The sequence below is a fragment of the Heloderma suspectum genome, chromosome 10 (assembly GCF_057233095.1).
Source record: "Heloderma suspectum isolate Gila_16-S chromosome 10, 16-S_ref, whole genome shotgun sequence".
NCBI lineage: Eukaryota > Metazoa > Chordata > Lepidosauria > Squamata > Helodermatidae > Heloderma > Heloderma suspectum.
Genome location: NC_139467.1, coordinates 31819895 through 31841156, shown reverse-complemented (window position 1 = coordinate 31841156; position 21262 = coordinate 31819895). Strand labels below are relative to the sequence as shown.

General features: G+C 47.1%; 2 protein-coding genes across 3 annotated transcripts; both read right to left on the bottom strand.

Annotated features, from left to right (window-relative positions):
• On the bottom strand, positions 1-9353 carry GPATCH3 (G-patch domain containing 3). 2 transcript variants are annotated; one of them, XR_014785144.1, is made up of 8 exons: positions 8983-9353; positions 8135-8565; positions 6146-6326; positions 4999-5058; positions 4677-4798; positions 3841-3968; positions 1874-2352; positions 1-976 (listed from the first exon to the last, which is right to left on the bottom strand). XR_014785144.1 is itself a non-coding variant. In XM_084815776.1 (7 exons), exons 1-7 carry the CDS (start codon positions 9332-9334, stop codon positions 2139-2141), a joined length of 1488 nt encoding a protein of 495 aa, XP_084671902.1. In that variant the 5' UTR covers positions 9335-9342; the 3' UTR covers positions 1576-2138. The 2 variants fall into 2 exon arrangements, 1 of the variants encoding a protein (XP_084671902.1); XM_084815776.1 differs by lacking the exon at positions 1-976 and having other exon boundaries at positions 1576-2352; positions 8983-9342.
• Positions 9354-12021: 2668 nt separating this feature from the next.
• Positions 12022-19700, bottom strand: NR0B2 (nuclear receptor subfamily 0 group B member 2). The gene is made up of 2 exons (XM_084815774.1): positions 19065-19700; positions 12022-14073 (listed from the first exon to the last, which is right to left on the bottom strand). Exons 1-2 carry the CDS (start codon positions 19573-19575, stop codon positions 13832-13834), a joined length of 753 nt encoding a protein of 250 aa, XP_084671900.1. The 5' UTR covers positions 19576-19700; the 3' UTR covers positions 12022-13831.
• Positions 19701-21262: the final 1562 nt, after the last annotated feature.

Genomic DNA, 21262 nt, shown 5'->3' with positions numbered 1-21262 from the left:
AAGCCAACACATTTATTTATTTATTGCATTTATACCCCGCCTTTCTCCCTCTCGCAAGGAACTCAAGGCGGCTTACATTATCCTCCTCCTCACCGTTGTATCCTCACAACAATAACCCTGTGAGGTAGGTTGGGCTGAGAGTCTGTGACTGGCCCAAAGTCACCCAGTGAGCTTCCATGGCCAAGTGGGGACTAGAACCCGGATTTCCCGGCTCCCAGTCCGTCACTCTCACCACTACACTACACTGGCTCTACACATAGCCTACTGATGGGGTTAATAGCCTGGCATCTGATTCACAGACCTTCCACAGTGGTGACAACTGCTGCAAGGAGAAGCAAGGCTTTCTCGGTAGCAGCCCCAAGGCTTTGGAACAGCAGGGTTGTTAGGATAAAATGGAAGGGGCAGAACACGCTAGCCAGGCTATCCTGAGCAACTTGAAGGGCAGGGGGAAAAACGCTCAACAGCCATCTTTCCGGGATCCTGCATGGCCGATCCAACTCTGATTCTACAAAAAACAATGGGAAGTAGTGGGTGATGGCTTCAGAATTCTATACAGCACCCAAGGGAGCATGTATGTACAGAAGGTGTGTGGGCTCAAACTTGCACATATACAAATGTATTTCACTGGATACAGATATAGCTGAACTTACTCCTACTGAAAGCAGTAGGGACCAAGTTAGTTATGTCTGCCTTTCCACACTGATTAATAGGGGACTAGACAGGTTCATGGAAGGCCAGGATCTCTTCTTGATCATCCCAGAGTGCAGGACACGGAATAATGGGCTCAAGTTACAGGAAGCCAGATTCCGACTGAACATCAGGAAAAACTTCCTGAGTGTCAGAGCAATACAGCAATGGAACCAATTACCTGGGGAGGTGGTGGGCTCTCCCACACTGGAGGCCTTCAAGACGAGGCTGGACAGCCATTTGTCAGGGATGCTCTGACTTGGATTCCTGCATTGAGCAGGGGGTTGGACTCGATGGCCTTGTAGGCCCCTTCCAACCCTACTATTCTATGATTCTATAAGATAAGGTACCCGCGGCTACTAGTCATGATGGCTATATGCTATCGCCAAGATCAGAGGCAGTATGCCTCTCAATACCACTTCTTGAGGAACAGTGGGAGGATGCAATCGCCCTCATTTCTTGCTGGTGGGCTTCCCACCCACTTGGGAAACAAAGTGGTGGACTACACAGGCCTTTGGTTTGATCCAGTAGGGCTCTTCTTATGTTCTAAACTGTGACTAACATATTCTGCATCCAAGCCATAAATTTAGATTGCAGAATTCTTTTAAGTTCTTTTAATCATCAGCTCAGCCAGCCACTGCAGTGGATAGAGTATTGGACCTGGAGCAGGAAGCTCAGAGGTCAAATACCCACTTGACTCTGAATCTCACAGTGTGACCTGCAGCTCCTTTAATCTGGCCTACCTCAGAGTTGTTGAGAGGATACAATGGGAAAATATTGTATGTGCTTCCTTGGAGGAAGAATTGGATAAAGATGTAAAAAATATTCTAGACCTCCTTGTTGATGTTACCTACTCCTATAATCAGCAAGATTACAGCTACACAGTCAGTCATTTGGGGATATTTCAGTTTATTGCATTCAAGAGTTTCACTTATTTTCACTCCCAACAGTAACTGTGTGTATTCCTAATTTGCATACATTGCTCTTTCCATATTTTATGCCCAGAACAGCCCTCTTCACCGCAAATAATTCCTCTTGCTAAGTTGCTACAGGGCAGATCTGTCAACTCCACAGGCGAAGGTGTGGCAAGTCAAGGGCAGCACCAGCAATAACACTTCATAGAATCATAGGGTTGGAAGGGGTCTACAAGACCATCAAGTCCAACCCCCTGCTCAGTGCAGGAAGCCCGATTCCCAGGCGGTCTCCCGTCCAAGTCCTAACCAGGGCTGACCCTGCTTAGCTTCCGAGATCAGATGAGAATGAAAAAGCATCAAGAGGTATCTGTTTGCCAAGATTTTAAACAGAAATCATTAACATTTTGCTCCTACTTATAACAGTAACCCATTTTCTGTTAATTTTTTAAAAAGCGAGAACAATTCGCCAGTAAGAAAAACGTCTGTCAACTGCAAAGGCGAACATTGTCCAAGAGCTTCTCCTGGCCGGCCGGCCCCTCACGAGGGACTGGGGCTCTGACAAACGCCACGTGTGGCCTGGGCAAGGGGCGCATCTCGCCGATACTTCATGCTGGTTGGTAACTGGCGCCGGAGCAGCTGCTCTTCCGTGTCAACAGGATGCGGCTCATCATAGACAGTGGAGATCAGGCTGCAGGCACTACCTCGAGGTTTCTTATGCTTGGGGAAAGTCTGCAGTTTCTCACCGTGGTACCTAAAACAAAAGCCCAGAAAGAGACAAAGCCTTCAGAGACCCAGCAGAGTGAAAGGAAATTCAATTTGCCCCACGCAGTCCCTTGCTCGAAGTTAATAGATGACAGTTTTGTTCAGAAGAGCTAAGCAGATGAACAAGTGGGTTACTAGCAGGGGGCTTTTTTCATGCCTGAACACACATTTCTACCTTTCACTACTCCTCCAATGACCATGTCTATGGGACCATTGTTCTGAAGCTTTGCAGACAAGAAATTCTACATTTGGATGTATTTAACTCACAGGGGTTGTGGAAACAGATCAGTAAACATGGAAGCAGTGTCTGCCAAAAGCTCTAGCGAGGGTCTTTTTTGGCCAGGGGTGTGTGGGTGGCAGGAGAGAAAGAATACAGGTCCTGGGTCCTAGATGGCTACCTGTTCCTCACATCGTTTCCGGTTACACTCCCTTAGCCAGAGTGTATAGTAGTTAGTTTTTGGCTTGGACTGGGGACAACGGAGTCCAAATCCCCACTCAGCCATGAGGCTCACTGGGTGACCTTGGCCCAGTCATTCTCGCTCAGCCTAACCTACCAAAGGATTGTTGTGATAAGAACATGGAGTGGGAAGAAAAAGAAAAATCCTTCCAGGGCAGGAAAAACATCTAATACAAAATACATTAACGAAAGATAAAAGGAAGCACTTCTTCACACAGTGCATAAACTACGGAATTCGCTACCACAAGATGTAGCGATGGCCACCAACATGGATGGCTTTAAAAGGGCGTTAGACAAATTCCTGGAAGAGAAAGCTATCAATGGCTACTAGTCCTGATGACTATGTGCTAGCTCCACTACCAGAGGCAGTGAGTCCATGTATACCAGTTGCTGGTGAACATGGGTGGGAGGGTGCTGTTGTCTTCATATCCTGCTTATGGGTTCCTGGTCGACAGCTGGTTGACCACTGTGAGGACAGAATGCTGGACTAGATGGACCCTTGGTCTGATCCAGCAGGGCTCTTATGTTCTTATGTTGCAATCCTATATACACTTTTCTGGGAATAAGTCCCACTGAATCCAATGGGGTTTACTTCTGAGTAGACATGCACAGGGCTGCACTGTGAGACACCCAACTTTTTTCCTTCACACTTCTCATTGTGCCACTGCTCCTACTCAGCCAGGAAGATTCCAAATTCTGAGAAGCCTCAAATACTGGCTTCAGGATACAACATGCATGCATATCTATTTGCATATATTTATCATAATTTCCCCTATTTTACAGTGATGGAACTGGAGGATTCTTGGCAGCTAGGGTGATTTTAAATAACCCCAACATGCTTGGCATCAATTTGTTTTACAGGTGGCCTTTCATGTGAACACGTTCCCAACACCATCCTGACCCTCAAGACCACCAGCCAATTCAAAATACATTGGTGGACGCTGCTTGTGAAGATGGCAGTCTTTAGACAGGGAGACTGAATCCCTTCCTTGCATGTACTTTTAAGGGTAGAACACTAACCCAAAGCCCCTCTTGCATTTGGGGTTCTGGCCCTCGTTGTCTAGTGCTTCAGCCATCCCTGAATTGCTGCTTCCCAGGCCGAGGCCCTCAGACCATCCCTGCTTCTCCATCACTTTCCTGCCGATACCCTGGAAGGAAAAAAAAATCTTTAAAGCAACAGACCGGCCTTCCCCATCTGGTGCCCTCCAGATGTGGGGGACTGCAACTCCCATGCTGGCTGGGAACATCTGAAGGGTGCCAGGCTGGGGAAGGCTGCAACCAACTATGTAATGATAGCCACCAATTTGGATGGCTTTAAAAGGGGATTGGACAAATTCATGGAGGAAAAGGCCATCATCGGCTACTAGTCCCGAGGGCTCTATGCTACCTCCAGTACCAGAGGCAGTATGCCTATGTATGCCAGTTGCTGGGGAATATGGGCAGGAGGGTGCTGTTGCACTCCTGTCCTGCTTGTGGGTTTCCTGTTGACAGCTGGTCAGCCACTGTGTGAACAGGATGCTAGACTAGATGGATCCTTGGTCTGATCCAATAGGGCTCTTCTTTTACTATTGATTCCAGAATAGAGAGAGGAATCAAGTTTTTAGCTAAAAAACTGCAAGCCAGTGTCATTATCAAAACCAGATTAAGACTATTTGGAACTCCAAAGAGGTTTATTATTAGGGGACCTGGTACAGCCAGACCCGCATCACTTACCCTCCCCTCTGCATTACAAGCACACATTCAACCCAGATCCCCCAGCTCCTACAGCTAATCAAAATAAGTTAGGATCTTCAAAATCTGCCCTATTTCCCTCTGTGTTGAACATGAGAGGGTATAGCTCCCACGTTTGTTCTTACCTTGGTATATTTTTCAAAGTTTCCAATCTGCTGGCCCAGAACAGACCCTTCTTCTAATCCATCCCGGAGTCTCTGTTCAAACCGCATCTGGACCAAATCCCGAGCATCCTTGTCGCCGCCATCTGGAACGAATGGAAATCCCGTATCACTCCCTGCCCCAAGAAAAGGGCAGAAAGCTGAACACCTCAGAGCGGGAAAGGGGAGGGCCCATAGCTTAGTTCAGCCTTCTCCAACCTGGCACCCCCCAGGTGTTTTGGAATACGACTAGTTTAGGCCTTGTCCATTGCTGGCGTCGCATACCAACAGCCCTTGGCTCAAATACCTTTGTCATAATAGATGCTCATGTCCACATCCCAGTCATCTGCTGTCTGCTCATCAAAATCTGCCAAAAGAAAGGTGATGAGTCAGGCCATTGGAACATGTAAACTCACTGCATCTGCTGCATCAAGGGCATTCTCCCTTCACTGAACCTAAACATTTTATGAATTATGTGCTGGATATAGAATTCAGCAGCATTTCATCCACAGCCATTACAGAAGGAAATACCTAAAGCAGGAGTGGGCAGAAAATAGATCTCCAGATGCTTTGGCTTTCAGCTCTCAGCATTCCTGACTTGGCCATGCTGGCAGGGGCTTCTGGGAGTTGAAGTCCAAAACATCTGGAGAGCTACCTTCTCCTCAACCCTGACCTAAAGGACGGCCTTCTTTCATATGAACCTGCCCATGCACTGGCGTTATCTATTGAGGCTCTGCTCCAAGTACCCCCACCCTTGGGTGTAGGTGGGTGGCTATTTCTGGGCCTTTCTGTAGGGTGCCCTGACTGCAGAATGCCCTCCTCAAACATAACGAGATAGCAGATGTGCCGATTTATTTTAGACACAAGGTGAAAGATATTATTTATAAAGCCTTCGCCTGAGTTTAATGGTTGATGATGGTTAGTTTTTATCTTAGATTTTACTCTAGTTTTATTTTTAGCTTTGTATTAGTTGTAATGTTGTAAAGCCATCTTGAACTTCCATTTGATGGATAAGCAGAATAAAAAAACCCTTTAAACTGGGTTTGACAATCTTGCTGGCCCACCTCAGAGTCAGACGCTAGTGGGGTAAGGGCCAAGGTTTCACAAAGACTACACCAGCCTTCTGCTACCTCAGGGGTGGGCAACTTGTAGCCCTCCAGATGTTTTGACCTGCAATTCCCATCAGCTCTAGCCAGTGGTGAGGCCTAGTGGAAGTTGTAGGCCAAAACACCTGGAGAGTCACAAGTTGCCCACCCCTGCCCTACCTGGTGGCCTTTGGATGCTTAGTACTACAATTCCCATTGGCTCCAGCCAGCAAGCCCAATGGTCAGAAATTATGGGAGCTGTGGTCCAAGAAGGGCACCAGGCCGAGAGAGGCCGGGAGTATATGCTCTTGAAAAGGCATCCTGACTTTTGGCGACAAGGCAGAATCAGGCCATCTTGCTCATGGTTACCTCCTCCTTCTTCTTCTTGCCAGTACTGTGCATCCGTATAGAAGACCAACCCAGAGCCTCCCTTCTCCCACTTCAGCTCGATCTCCTCCTCGTACAAACGTTCCTTTGTGCGCTCCTGGCTGGTGACATCCTCATGCAAGGCCTCGTGTCGCTCCCACTCTTCACATCTATCGTCGTCACCCTGTAGCAGAAGCAGGGGGTACAGATGAATATAGCAGCAAAGGTTTGGCTCTGACTCCTCTCGCTACCCCTCTCTCCACCTCAATAGGTCTAGCTGTGGCAACATTATCATAATTAGCTCATTGCTAAGACAGTCCTCCCCCTGGAACTTCTACACAGGGAGAAATCAGGAGCAGGTCTTCCCATCCTCCCTTCCCCTTCAATGTGCACAGAGTGCGACACCTGAGCTGGGAAGTACCATGTGTATTTGAATCCAGGACCCACCTAACCCTGTAATCCAAACTTTGCTTTCAGAGTGTCCAGACTGTAGTGTCAGGAAGATTCCCCCTTCAAGCACATGCAGTATCTCTGGGTTGAGGCATTACACTGTACGTCCAAGCAATGAAAGGAGCAGAGGAGGGAGCTGCATGAGCTCAAGACCCACTCTCGATTGTACCACACATGGGTAGACTTACCACAGTGGAATATCACCTGAACAGGTCCTAGGAGAGATTTATTTTGGTTCATGCTGTCTGTTGGTAATAAGCTACCATTTTCTGACAGCCCGAAAGGGATGCATTGGTTCTTTGGAAACAATTTTATGTGTGTTTATGAACTCGCTACATTTCTGCAAAACCCCTTCATTGTAATGGGCTTCGTTTAACATTTTCATTTGATGGTTTAACAGATGCCATCTACAAAGCTAGCATCATGAACAAGCCAACAGCTCTAAAATGTGGAGAGGTCTTTGTTGACGGGCAGCTGTGCTGCAGCAAAACAACCGAGAGTCTTATGGCACTTTAGAGACCAACAGATTTATTATGGTATAAGCTTTCATGGACACTGTTCACTTCATCAGATGTATGAGCTGTTCACTTCAAATTGGTGGATTTATACACACATGCTGGGCTGTGGGGAAAGGGGAAGGAGGGAATTTTAAACAGTGAGGTCGGAGGACACTGAAATGCTGAAAGTACTGACAGTGATAATTGTCTTAACAGGGCCCATTCACAAAACATTGTTGGGTGATAACAGACATTATTGCATTGGTTAGCTGATTAACACTTGGAGTGTGATTTTAAAAATCCATAACTGGCTGTAAACAGTGACCAAGGGATGGGATCCAAGCAAGGTTCCCAACAAAGATCTCCTCTGAAGCTCCTCACCTCTACTGCTGGTACCTAACTTGTGTTCCCTTACCACAGCTTCCTCTCCAAACCCTACATTCCCCCTTTTCTACCATGTTGGTCTGTACACACTTACATGTAATTCTTGAGACCACAAGCTCCTTTAGTGCAAAGCAAGGTTGTCCTAGGCTGTGAAGTAGTGTCACATATGTATATTAAACTTCAGAGATAAACCTGCCATTCAAACCCTTCCTTAACAACTCCCCACCCACTACCCAATTCATAGTTTCAGTTTGGCAATATTTTCCCGTCAGTCATCCAGCATGCAATGTGAACAGATGGTGAAGTCTTCAGCACCTGGGCAAAAGCAGGGTTGGGAGAATGAGTCTGGGGTGTCAGAATTATGAACAGCATACATTCCTCCAGGTAATCACTCTGTGGTTTTATTGTGCAAATTAAAACCTTCTCAGCTAAAGTACATGAGTCTCAGTGCAAGTTCTGTAGCTATCAACATCACTTTGTGCAGTTGCTAGGATGGGATACCACACCTTGAACTTCAGAATAGTAAGGACATATTTCCAAGTGTCTGATTACTAAATATCAGCAAAAACGTTTCTCTCCTTCCTTAAAGTGAATAAAGTTGCATCCCTAAAATAGCTATGAACACATAACAACTTCACATCAATGAAAATAAACTACTTACATTGTCCAATTGAGATTCTTCTGCTGCGTCCTTCTCTGGATCTCCCCAGTCTCTCTCTTCTGTGTCACTGTCTTGGTTAGCCATTGTTGCTCCTGGCAAGTGCTCCTCTTCTGTTATCTCCTCTCCTGTAGCTGTGTAAACTCGCTCCTCTTCTACAATAGTCTCAGTTTCCTCATATGTGAATGGTACATTTCCATACCTGCGAGAACTAGTCCTGAGGAACTGCAACTGCAATTTCTTGATAGCACGGGTAGGCATCCGGCAGGTTTTGATGAGATCCAAGAAGACTCTCAAAGGAGTTCCCACATTCCCACAGGGCATGAATGGAGGAGGATTCAGTTCGGGCAGCTGTCTTAAATCACCCTGCGTGAAAGTTTCATTCGATGCTCTGTTGAGCTCCGTTTTCGTTTTATAGGGAAATGTGGCAACATCTGTGAGAAAACAGAGACACAATAGCTAAGAAAAATGGCACAGCAATATGCACAGCCCTCCCATACTTTTCAATCCTCATTCTACACTATCCTCCAGAAAGAAAGAAACCCTGTCCCAGAGAGGTAACTGCGTTTGGCTATTACAGCAAACACACACAAGGAGTCTTATGACACCCTTAAAGATAAGAGATTTACTGCAGCATAATCTTTTGTGGACTACAGCCCACTGCGTCAGATACATAATGGGTTATCCCATTTGGCATATAGTACACTGAGGTGTGGGGGGATGTGATCTATGGGCCCCAAAAGGCTATGAAATACAAGAAGAAGAATCTGTGATATTTTTTAAAAATACGAAGTGTATCCAAGATAAGCGCTCGGACCATTCCTGGAGCCTCCCTTCCTATCTCCCAGTACCTCTATCCGGGGAAATCCGAACTCTGCGGATAATGCACCGGCCGGGCGGCATCTCTCCCTGCTTGTCGATCCAGCGCTTGCCTGAGTACATGCGGACCAGGCGGCGGGACCAACCGGGCCGCACCATCACAAGACAACAGCAGCTCGGGCCGGGCCGCGAAGGGGCGCCGGGGTCCGGCTCCCTGCGCTCGGGGCGGTGCCGGTAGTGGAAACAGAGGAAGGCCTCGGCCTCGGCGGACTGGCTGAAATAGGAGCGGAGATCGGCGGAGCGGAGCTGAGCAGGGATGCCGCTCACCAGGCAATATCGGCCGCCGGGCTGGAGCGAGGAAGGGGCAGAGGCGGGCGCCGCCATCTTGCAACGCCACAGGCACGTCACGTGAGCCGGCGCGCGATGACGTCACAGGCGCGATGTGATAGCGTCACGATAGAAGCTCGTGCGGCCTCAACGTTCCAGCAGGTCCTTTCCTGACGACTCTGAAGTCCTGACCATAGAGATGAGAAATATCTAGAGCTGCCCATCAACTCCCGCGAGGGAGGCTGCCGTCATGGGCCAGGTCCACCAAGGCCGGGAAAATAGGCCCGGGAACCACAGAGACACGGACCGCGCTGCTGCTCTGTTATAGATGGGAAAACACTTCGGATCTAAAGTCCACTTGGTTTTTCCCTTCGATGTCTTCCAGCGCAAAGTATACAGGGCCATAGAGGTGCCAACGGTCCGAGTGACATCAGCTAATGACAGCTGTCCAATATACTGGAAGTTCTGCCCGTCGCTATCTTTCTATCTCTATGCTCCTCTCCGCGTGCATAGAGATAAGTCTGTTCAGTCGGCTGTCCAGGCGCTGGCTAATGATGGGCAACAGTCAGAATCATAGAATAGTAGGGTTGGGAGGGGCCTACAAGGCCGTCGAGTCCAACCCCTGCTCAGTGCAGGAACCCAGGTCGGAGCATCCCTGACAGGTGGCTGTCCAGCCCCGTCTTGAATGCCTCCAGCGTGGGAGAGCCCACCACCTCCCTGGGTCATTGGTTCCATTGTCGTATTGCTCTAACAGTCAGGAAGTTTCTCCTGATGTTCAGCCGGAATCTGGCTTCCTGTGACTTGAGCCCATGATTCCATGTCCTGCACTCTGGGATGATCGAGAAGAGATCCTGGCCTTCCTCTCTGGGACAACCTTTCAAGTGCTTGAAGAGTGCTATCCTATCTCCCCTCAGTCTTCTCTTCTCAAGGCTAAACATGCCCACTTCTTTCAGTCTCTCCTCACAGGGCTTTGTTTCCAGGCCCCTGATCATCTTTGTCGTCCTCCTCTGAACCCTCTCCAGCTTGTCTGCATCCTTCTTAAAGTGTGGTGCCCAGAACTGGACACAGTACTCCAGGTGAGGCCTAACCAGTGCTGAGTAGAGGGGAACTAGTACTTCCCGGGATTTGGAAGCAACAGCAGCCAGCCAGATGCCTATGGTAGCTCACAAGCAGAGACATAATGACAATGGCCATTCTCTACTGTTTGCCCCCAGCACCTGGTATTCTCATAGAATCATAGAATAGTAGGGTTGGAAGGGGCCTACAAGGCCATCGAGTCCAACCCCCTGCTCAAGGCAGGAATCCAAGTCAGAGCATCCCAGACAGATGGCTGTCCAGCCTCATCTTGAATGCCTCCAGTGTGGGAGAGCCCACCACCTCCCCAGGTCATGGGTTCCATTGTCGTATTACTGTAACAGTCAGCAAGTTTTTCCCGATGTTCAGCCGGAATCTGGCTTCCTGTCACTTGAGCCCATTATTCCGTGTCCTTATGGTTCTTTGTGTTTAAACTAGAAATAAACAGGAGAGCCCTTCAAGTACCGATGCTCACTCATGTGGACAATCCTGTTTCCTATTCGCTTTAGGGAAGACTGCAGATCATGGGTAAAATCCAACATAAGCCCTACTTAGAGTAGACCCATCAAAGTAAATGGGGCTTACATTAGTCATGATTACCTTAAATTCCATTCATTTCAATTGATCTACTCTAAGTAGGACTTATGTTGGATTTTACCCCCTGTGTGCATCCTTCTGTGTATGTGGATCTGCCCCTTCACTGAAATGAGTGGGGCAACCCACATGCGTAATGAGCATGGGGAAGTTGTGGGAGGAAGCGTTTTTCTTCTAAATGAAATTAGACAGAAGCCACGCAATGTATGCTTTGGGCTGTATCCAGTGTTAACCCTAACTTAAGTCTCATTCATTTCAGTGGGTCTTCTCAAACCGGAACTAACATTGGATACAACCCTTTGAGTCTACTGGACTCACATGAATTCTGCCAAGGGGCCAGCAGTGTTTGTGCTCATTGTTGCTTCACTTATAATTCCTTCACAGTTAATGTATTGATAAATAAGCAGATTTTCAGAATTACACCATAAGACTTTGGTGATCATTTGTTCCAAGGGAAACTGGTGCCACAAAGCAGCTTCCCTTAATTGCCTACCACTCAGGAAAGGAAAGGCAAAAGAGTGTGTTTAATGAATTAAACTCTGCTTGTGCAGTATTGCAGAAGATGGGTAGTTTTGGCTACAGAGAAACCACGCAAAATCACAGAATCTTAACATTGGAGGGAAACCCACCCCCGCTTAATGCAGGAAACCCAAACCCAACAGATGGTGGCCAGCTTCTGCTTGAAGAGCCCACCACCCCTCTACATAATTAGTTCTATTGACACACTGGTCTTACTGTTAGGAAATTTCTTCTAATTTCAACTTCAATCAACCTTCCTATATAACCTAAGCCTATTCTATCTAGTCCTGCCCTCTGGGGCAGCAGAGAACAAACTTCTCCCTCTTCCGTGTGACATGTCCCCCTTCAACCTTCACTTTTCCAGGCTAAACATTTCCAGTTCCTACAACCTTTCTTCATATGACTTGGCTTTCCATATCTCTGATCATCTTTGCTGGCCTCCTCTGAACCCATTCCAGTGTACCTATACCCTTCTTAAAGTGCAGCACCCAGAACTGGACACATTGTGTGAAAATAGTGATATGCTTTTGGTTTTTGTAAACGACAGCAGCCATGGTCCAAACTGCAAAAAACATTTTATTTGTTGTTTTTAAAAAATAATAATAACTTAGCATATCTTATTATTACATACAAATAGCAAAGAAGCACCCACTTGCAAATACTGACATCAGAAGTCTGTGCAAAGATGGTATAACCCTGCATACAACAGCACTACAAACTGGAGAGAGGGGAAGTCTCCCCACTGGGCTACACACATGAAGACAGCCAGGAGCCTGGGGAAATCAGAGGCCAGCTATGGAACAGATTGTGTGAATGAATAATGGTTAAAGGCACAATCCTATGCATGTTGAAACAGAAAAAAGCATAGCTGGCTGGGGAATGCTGGGAGTTGTAGGACTTTTTTCTGTCTAAACATGCATGGGATTGTTCCTTAACAGGAATTCAGGGTTCTGGCTTAAGCTGTACTTAATGTCATGAGAAGCAAAGTTTGAATAGAGATAGAGCCGCAAACTCAAGCTACAAACATCACTGTATCATAGTGATTCAAACTGAGTGAGGTCATATGAGGAAAACAGCCTTGTTTTCTTCTGTATCATTACCCTTGGAGTATTACAATGAATACTGTGTGGCCATTTCCTGCTGCATATATGCTCAAAGGCATATTTCCTCTGCAGTCAGCCTGCAGGCATTAGAGAAAAACAGTCTGAACAAATATACAAGGTGCAACATTACATTTCTAAGACACAATGTAAGAACATCCAGTACTTGATGCCAGGTCAAATCAAACACTTCTGAGAACCTGTTTCCAATTGACTTAGGTAAGGCTCAAAGTATATGCACCTGGATCAGAATACAACGTATGGAGCGTATTCAGAAACTGATCCGCATACTCATGTATTGAATCCATGAATATGCAGGTCAGTTTCTGTATAAGTTCCATAGTTCAGCAGATCTAGTTCAAATATCTGTGTTTTTTTTTAAAGCTAAATCCTGGGGGCTGTAGTTCTGTGAGGGAAGGCTAGGCATCCCTTAACAGAATTGTTAGCAACTGATTCACTACAATTCCCAGGATTCTTGGGGCAGGGGGAAGGCAGGTTTGTAAGGCAGGTGGTTTTGAACAGGAACAATTTATCCATTGTCCCTACTTCCAGTGGTGGAGCTAGGTAATTTTAGACCCTGGATTTAACGATCTTGGGGGCGGGGGGCTTTCAGACATCCAGCTGTATTACTTCAGTTGTGAAGCACACAATTTACATTTCTCTTCTTCCTGATACGTTAGAACAACAACAAAATGGTTTGCCAACCCTATTTTTTAAAAAATTGTGTGGGTATGTACAGTTTTGCATTTTAAATTCACTTAATTCATAGCACCATCATGATGACAGGAATAAAAATGGAGTTTTCTTCTGCCGGCCTCATCACCTGCTGTTCCCTGGGTTGTCATCCTGCCCCCCTCCCAGAGTGTGGGGGCGCTGGACTTTGCCCCCCTTAGCTGCACCACTGCCCATTTCACATGTGGTGATAATGGATGTCGCAGAGACATCTTGTGGCCTGGACACAGCTTGAAACGGCAATGCATTTGCTACAGGCGCTGCTGCTCCTCCAGCATAGCAGTTGTTCTCTGCCCTAAACACTTGTTGACGCTAGTTACAGCCACGCTATGAGTTGCCTTGTGTTCTGATCTCCATGCACAAAGGTGCCTGCCTGACAGCTGTCTGTCTGAAAAGTTATTATCAGGATGCTGTGTGCTCTCTTCCACAGCACAATCCAGATGAGCTGGCTGGCCCTTGGAATTTAGCACAAAGCAAAGCATACGGTGGGGGCCGTAGCAGCCAACCTCCCTTGAGGATGCTGGGGCTGAAGGAGCTACTTCATCAGCAGCATTTCGGAAAGCAGCTCAAAAATGTCCGTGTTGCCAATGACGGGTTGGAAGAAAAGGTCAGTAATGAGGGCAGGAGGGATGGACTTCAGGGAGGAGGAGGTCAGCAGGACGCGGGCGAAACGGCCTTGATCCTCAAGGTAGAGAAGTGCCAGAACTTCTCGGAGTGCTCTCTGTGCTTCTCGTTGGAGGCTCTCGATGTAAGAGGAAGCCTTAAGACCAGGCACGTCTGGGAGAGGAGAGACAAAGAGAGAACGGAGTCCAAATTAACCATAGATTCCACGAAAACATCAAATAATTTGAACACCTGGGAAGCAGACAAAATTATGCAAAATTATGCAAAAGGAGCCAAGCACACTCAGCTGAATTATTTAATCAAGAGCTCAAAAAACTGATCTTGGTCACTGACTGGCAGAACATGCAACGACATCCCACATTTAAAACATTCAACCAGCATTTCTCCAAACTTATTCTCAAAGCATTTCCGAAAACAAAAACTTCCATCGGATATCTAAAACAACAAAGTCTTGCGGCACTTTAAAGACTGCCCCATTTATTCTGGCATAAACTATTGTGGATACTTTCCATTTCATCGCATCCAGAGCATGCCTCTCTGGCATTTGATTTGTGTTATTTACCAAAATATAAAACAGCCAAGTAATCTAATTATTGTTAGATGTTAGATGAACAATAATTTTGGTCTAAGTGCTTCAGAAAACAAATAGTATCATAGAATCATAGAATAGTAGGGTTGGAAGGGGCCTATAAGACCATTGAGGCCAACCTCCATTTGTATGTATAATGAAATGTGTGCAACAGGCTAACCTCACCAATTCCACCAGGATATAACAGTGCAGCAAAAGGAATACCCTGAAATCTTCCTTCTAGCCCCACTGTAAAATGCTAAAACAATGTATCGGACTTCCTGCTGAATAGACATGCAGAGGATTGCACTGTAAGAGACCTAGTGTAGTGTAATGGTCAGAGGAGCCTCCCCCAACCTGGTACCCTCCAGATATTTTGGGCTACAAACTCCCATCATCCCTAACCATTGGCCATGCTAGTTGGGGCTAATGGGAGTTGAAGTCCAAAACATCTGGAGGACAGATTGGGGAAGACTGGGATGGACTTGGGTTGGGGAAACATTCCCACTCAACCATGAAGCTTTCACTGGGTGACTTTGGGCCAGTCACTATATCTCTCAGCCGAAGCAACCTCACAGGGTTGTTGTGAAAGTAACATGCGGAGGGAAGGGGCCACATATGCTGGCTCTGAGCTCCTTGGAAGGAAGGGCAGGATTTTAAAAAAGCAATAAATGAATTCCATTTAATTCAGTAGTGTGTAGATCTGAGTAAGCATGTATTGGGTTGCTCTGGGCACATAGCTCCCTGTATCTCAGAACCTCCCAGGCTTTTCTTTTATCAGGTAAAGCAGCTCCTGGGTAGCTTCAGTTTGAGAAGAAGACGGGAGAAGGAGTTATTTGACTGTTCATTCCAGCTATTTGTCTGTTCAGCTGCCCTCAGGAAGATGGGACTTTAAAAGGTCATTGTAAATGAGCACTGCCTGAGTGAGCGAGACTCACAGACTCTCTGATGTCTGCCCTGGTTCTGGCTGGCCCTGCCATGAGACAGGATGAGGCCGCCACTTCAGACAACAGAATTCAGCCATCATTAAGAGGCAAATTGTCCATTATTTGACTTTCTATGATTTCTTTTGAACTGGGCTGGTTGGGGCGGGGGGAGGAAGATTTTTATGTTTGTACATGGGCCAGAAATGTCTCACTGGGCCCCGTCTGGCTGCTCCTCTCTCACTTTTATGTACAGATTTGACTCAGGTTTTGTTTTCAGATCCGGCCAGATGTACATGGAAACCCATGCAGAAACGTTTTCAGCTTTTATCCAGATTATCATGAAATTGGCTTTGGTCTGTCAGCAGCACACACAGCAAGAAAAGCAGAGTATGCACCGCCCCCAAACCCACTTTCACAAGTCACACACGAGCACTTTAAACTGCCTGGCTTTGGAGTTGGGTGGAGTACTGCCAGTTGAAGCGAATGTCATCAACCACAGAGATGCTGCTCAGCGAATGAGAGAGTCTTGTTCCCCGCCCTGTCCATGCTCCCATTGCTGACCGTCCCCTCCCCTCCCCTCTGTGTATTCTTTAGTTTTCAATGTATCGCAATAACGATGCTGCAAAATACTGCTGCTGCAGGCCCCTGCTACTGGCCACTACTGGCAGGCCCCACTCCTTCCCCTCTGTGTATGAAACTGTCCTATTGTGAATAGAAAAAAGAGGCTAGATAGCTACTGCACTGCTGTGAAGGCTTGAAACGGTGCAGCTCCGGTTTTCTCAATAGGAAAAAGAGGAAGTACGCTATTCTGAAGGCTTGAAATGGTGCTCTCTGCTTTTTTCAATGGATGTAGGCATCATGTTTGTCACAGATCCATTCCTTGATCTGGGCCAGGATTTCAGAATGCCCCAGGTTAATCACAATCGAGTCTATGCCAGGATTTACCACTTGACTGGCAGGGGCAAGGGAGATTCCAGAAAAAATGCTGGTCTGCTTCTAGGCAAGGAAAGTGCTGTAAAATTCTACCTCCGTTAAGCTTGGCCTGAATCCAGTCTTATTTCCAGGAGTCCTGGGCCACTGAACACAACACTGATCAAGGAATAGATTGGCCACAACCATTATTGCATCATGGTGTCTCTTAATTTGGCTGCGGAATGCTGGGCGATGTAGTCCAACACATCTGTAGGGCACCGGGTTGGGGAAAAGGTTGGTCTAACCCTTAGGCATGTTAGCATCCTGGATAACATGTTAAAATACCATCAGATCCTGCAGGGCCTTGGCTTTCTCAGCAGAACCCTCTTTCCACCCTGCCTTGTCTTATGGCTCGTTGAGCCCCATACAATTCTGCAGGTATTTATTCATTACGTTAATGTCCAACCTTTCCCCCAAGAAGCAAAAGGCAACATACATTATTCTCACCTAACAATCTAAAAGAATGGCACTGTAGAGTTGGAAAAAGTGGAGAAAAGGGCAGCTAAAATGATCTGGAGCATCTCCCCTAGGAGGGAAGTTTACAACAGCTGGCCTTGTTTAGCTTTGAAAAAGGTGAGTAAGGGGAGACAGGTGAGAGGTGTACAAAATTGTGCATGGTGTGGAGAAAGTGGATAAGGAGACATTTTTCTCCCTCATAATACTGGAACCTGGTGTCATCTACGAAGCTGACTGGTGAGCGCTTCAGTATAGATAAAAGGAAGGACTTCTTCACACAGCACATAATTAAACTATGGAATTCGCACCCACAAGACATAGTGATGGCCATCAGTTTGGATGGCTTTGAAAGGGGATTGAACAAATTCCTGGAGAAGGCTATCAATGGCTACTAGTCCTGATGGCTCTATGCTACCTCCAGTATCAGAGTCAGTATGCCTATACACACCAGTTGCTGGGGAACATGGGCGGGAGGGTGCTGTTGCACTCATGTCCTGCTTGTGGGCTTCCTGTGGGCAGCTGGTTGGCTACTGTGTGAACAGAATGCTGGACTAGATGTTCAACCTATGAGGTAAGTTAGGCTGAGAAATAGGGACTTGCCCAAGTCACCCAGTACTCTTCTTAGGGCAAAGTACTAGGATTTGAAGTGGGTCTTCCTAGCCTCTCACACTCAGATACACTCCCTTCTCACAGACAAACGAAGCAATGTCCAAGCTGGATCTCCCACATACCTCCCATGACTCCATGCCTCCAGGGCCGGCTCAAGACATTTTGCTGCCTGAGCCGATGAACAAGGTGGTGCCCCTTTCTGTTCCATGCACAAAAGCCAACTGGGCCACGGCTGGTGGGACTGTAGCCTCCACTGTACCTGAAGGCAGTAGGCTAACTTAAGGGGTGCAGAGCAGCCGACACAGCACCCAGCTGGAGAAAGACCCCACTGAAGGTGGCAGATCATAGTTTAAGGGAATGGCAAATTTTGGGTGTCAAACTTTGCCCCTTCCCCTTACAGGCCCATTTGGGCCCAGAAAATGGACCTAAGGGATAGGATGCAGTTGTGCTTAAGATCTGACCCCATAAGCAGATTGGACAGGGAGCTGAATGGAAGGTGGAGGTAGTGGTGCCGTTATTCTCCTGCTCATGCTAAGAGTGGTCAGAGAATGACGGCATCACAAAGGGGCAGTGATTGGATCTCACGAGGCAGCCAAAAGACTGCGGCCAAGTTGGCTCATTGACCCCTTTTTGCTTCCACTGGGATCTTTCCCCATCCCTTTGGCCCTTTCTTTCCTCTCTGCAGCATCAAACTCACCCAATGTTTCTTTGCATCTCACTATTTCCAGCACAACCATGACTGTGGTTTTGGGTTCTTTTTGTTTTTTAAACCCAAATACAAGTGCATATGAAAAGTGCAGATGGCAAGCCCCACCTTAAAAGATGTATATGTTATACATATTATAACACATAATGTTATTCCTTCTCCAACACATAGGACAAAAGCCTCTTCAAAGATACCAGCTACATCACATGCATGCATATTTTATAAACAAAGGTAATAACTGTGGGAACTGCAACAAAATGTTGCAGCATAGAGCTGCAGCCAGCCAGTCATACCCTCTCCCAGGATACTTCCTTCCTCAGTTTTCCATTCCCCCCATTAGTCAGCATGTTCAGTCCTCATTGGGCTGCTTTGGGATTCTCTCCAACACCATTTAGTCCCCCCCCCCATTTTTTTGTACCTCTACAACCCTCAGGATTGCCCCAAACCTGCTAATTGTTCTCTTGTGCGTGGATGGTGCCTTTATGGCTACATAGGTATCAGCACTCAGAAAATGACTTCGGCATTAGTATATATCAGCATTCCCCAACCTGGAGCCCTCCAGATGTTTTGAACTGCAATTCCCAGCATTCCTGATTACACTGAGGCTGATGGGAGTTGAGGTCCAAAACACTGAGAAGGCAGTAGGTTGGGGAAGGCTGGAATATACATTTCCTGCTTCTGTTTTTTTTTTTTAACCCATGTGCAAATGTAATCAACAGATGGACTAAAACGCAAGGGATGAATCAGTTAAGAAGTTCTTTACGCAGGTTGCAGCCCTCTGAAAAGGCATCCCTATTTGTCTCCGTCAGGTGTGAAAGGGCACAATTCTAGCCCTTTTTTTCCTGCTAAGAAATTTGTGGTGCTTTAGAAGGGCTTCCTTTCTATGCAAGCGTCCAGCAGCACTTACCGGGGTTGAAAAGAATGGCGCCTTTCAGATAGGCATACTCTTTAGGGCTCAGGTCCAGGCTCCAGAAAGAGTTCAAGCAGCACTGAAGGCGCTGTACACTGGCCAGGGTGGGCTGTGCCCTCTGCAGCTCCTGCCTCTTGCACTGCCCATCGAGAAGGATTCTCTCTAGCATGCTGGGGGCCGGGGTCTCCATCACCTCAAATGTCACCATCTCCTGAACCAGGCCCAGGAGGAAGAGGGGAGCCCAACAGCTGTCCAGCAGCAGGAGCTGGTCTTCCCAAGGCAGGAGCTGGAAGGAAGGCAGGCTCTTCATGAAGTTGATGGTCTTCACCAAGACGTCAGAAGCTGCTTGGCAGGTGATCTGCGGGGTCTGAAGGCAGACGGTGTGGCGCTTATGGCATAAACAGCGCTGTTGGGAAGGGCTGCAGCCACCCCCGGTGTGGCTCAGGAGGGTGTAGAGGATTGCGTTCTGGTTCTCTTCGTTGTGGCATGGGCACTTCTCATACTCCATGTCCACACTGGAGCAGAGCTTACTGGGCCACCGCTTGGGAACCGAGTGCTTCTCACACACCTGTTGAGCACACCTGGTTTCCAGCACTTTCTGGTCACTCCACAGCCTCTTCTGCCCTTCCTGTCGCTGCTTTTTTCTCAGCTCTGCTTATAAGGCCCCTGGAAGGGGTGAAAGAAACCACCCCCTTCAGCAACCTTGACCTATCTTTGATGAGCAGCAGCGGTTCGTTGAAAAACAAGTCAGCCCTGAACCAATTGGTTGGGGAGAAGCAGAGTTTCCACGTGGCGCAAAGAAAGGTTTTCTCAATGAAGGTGCCAGCCAGAGCCAGGAGTCTCGGGACTTGGAGGGCTGGCTTATCTGGATTGCCCTTATCAGTATAAACAAAGTCATTAACCCAGCCTGTACCATGGCACCAAGGCTCCAGGTATGTAATCAGGTTTCAGAAAATGGTAGGGGTCACTGCCAAGGAGTTCACACTCACACAAACTGATTACAGCCCTGCAAAGACAGCCCAGTGGCAAGACAGCTCATAAAATTCTAGCCTTGGAACGAGCAACCTGGAAGTTAATTTATCTGCAGGTTGTTTGTTTAATTCAGACGGTTGCTCCTTGCTGATAATGAAGAAGGGCGGTGTGGAGCAGGGGTGGGGGAAACAGCACCAATAAGCTCACCACAAAGGGCAATGAAGAGCTCAAGTCTACTGGATTTCCTATGGAAGAGAAAGCCTTGTGGCATCTTTGTAATCTATTTAAAGCACTCAAGTAGTACCAGCTCCACATTAGCGGGGGCAGCTATTGAATTGCCTGATCTCCTTTACCCGCATTCTCCTCTCTTGATGTCTGTACTTCCAAATACATTTTTTTGCAAAGCTGAAGGCACCTGCACCTTTTCCCCCACCCTGAGACTTCTTGGTCCCTCGGGAGATCACACCACACCCTGCTGCTCAATGAACAGAAGATAGGATAATTAGACTTGCAAGGATCAGTTCTTATACATATAACTTGCACATATATAAAAGCAACAGGAGGAAACTGTGTTGGGTACCAGCCAGCAAGGGTCAGTGGACAATCAAGGCCTTTCCAAGGTTCAGAAGACAAAAAGGGTACAAATGTGCAGAGGCATGTTACACCATTGCCCCATGGCAGAAAGTCCAGCAGTTAGGGAATGGCATAAAATACAAATTAACGGGGTTGATGGCCTGCAGTGAGCTCAGGGAAAAAAAGGAGGTGGGAAAGACTGCAACTCCTAGTGGGGGGGAAATGTCAAAGCATGTGAAGTCTGATAACCTGGAGCTTGTCGAAAACTGCCAGCTACCATGCTGTAATGCTTCTCCTGAATTTACATAGACTTTGCTAAAAGCTGCCTGAGACAGTGGAAGACACCCTATTTCTTGTCACGATTCTTCCTTCACTGGCCTAAGAGTAGCTGACAAATACTTTAATTACACAGTGCAGGTACAGTTTATTTAGAGCTACTAGTTACCTCATGGTGGCTCCTAGACTATTTAGGTACATAGGCAAAACCAGAACACACACAGTGGAAACACATGAAAACATCACCTTTTTTAATTGTACATGCAGAATACAAGCTTTTTTTAAGCAACAGAAAAGAACATGCAGAAGGCTCTTGTTTGGCATGTCCAACACCGAAGGGGGAATGTAGGCGGAGGTGGAAAGCTGATCTCCAG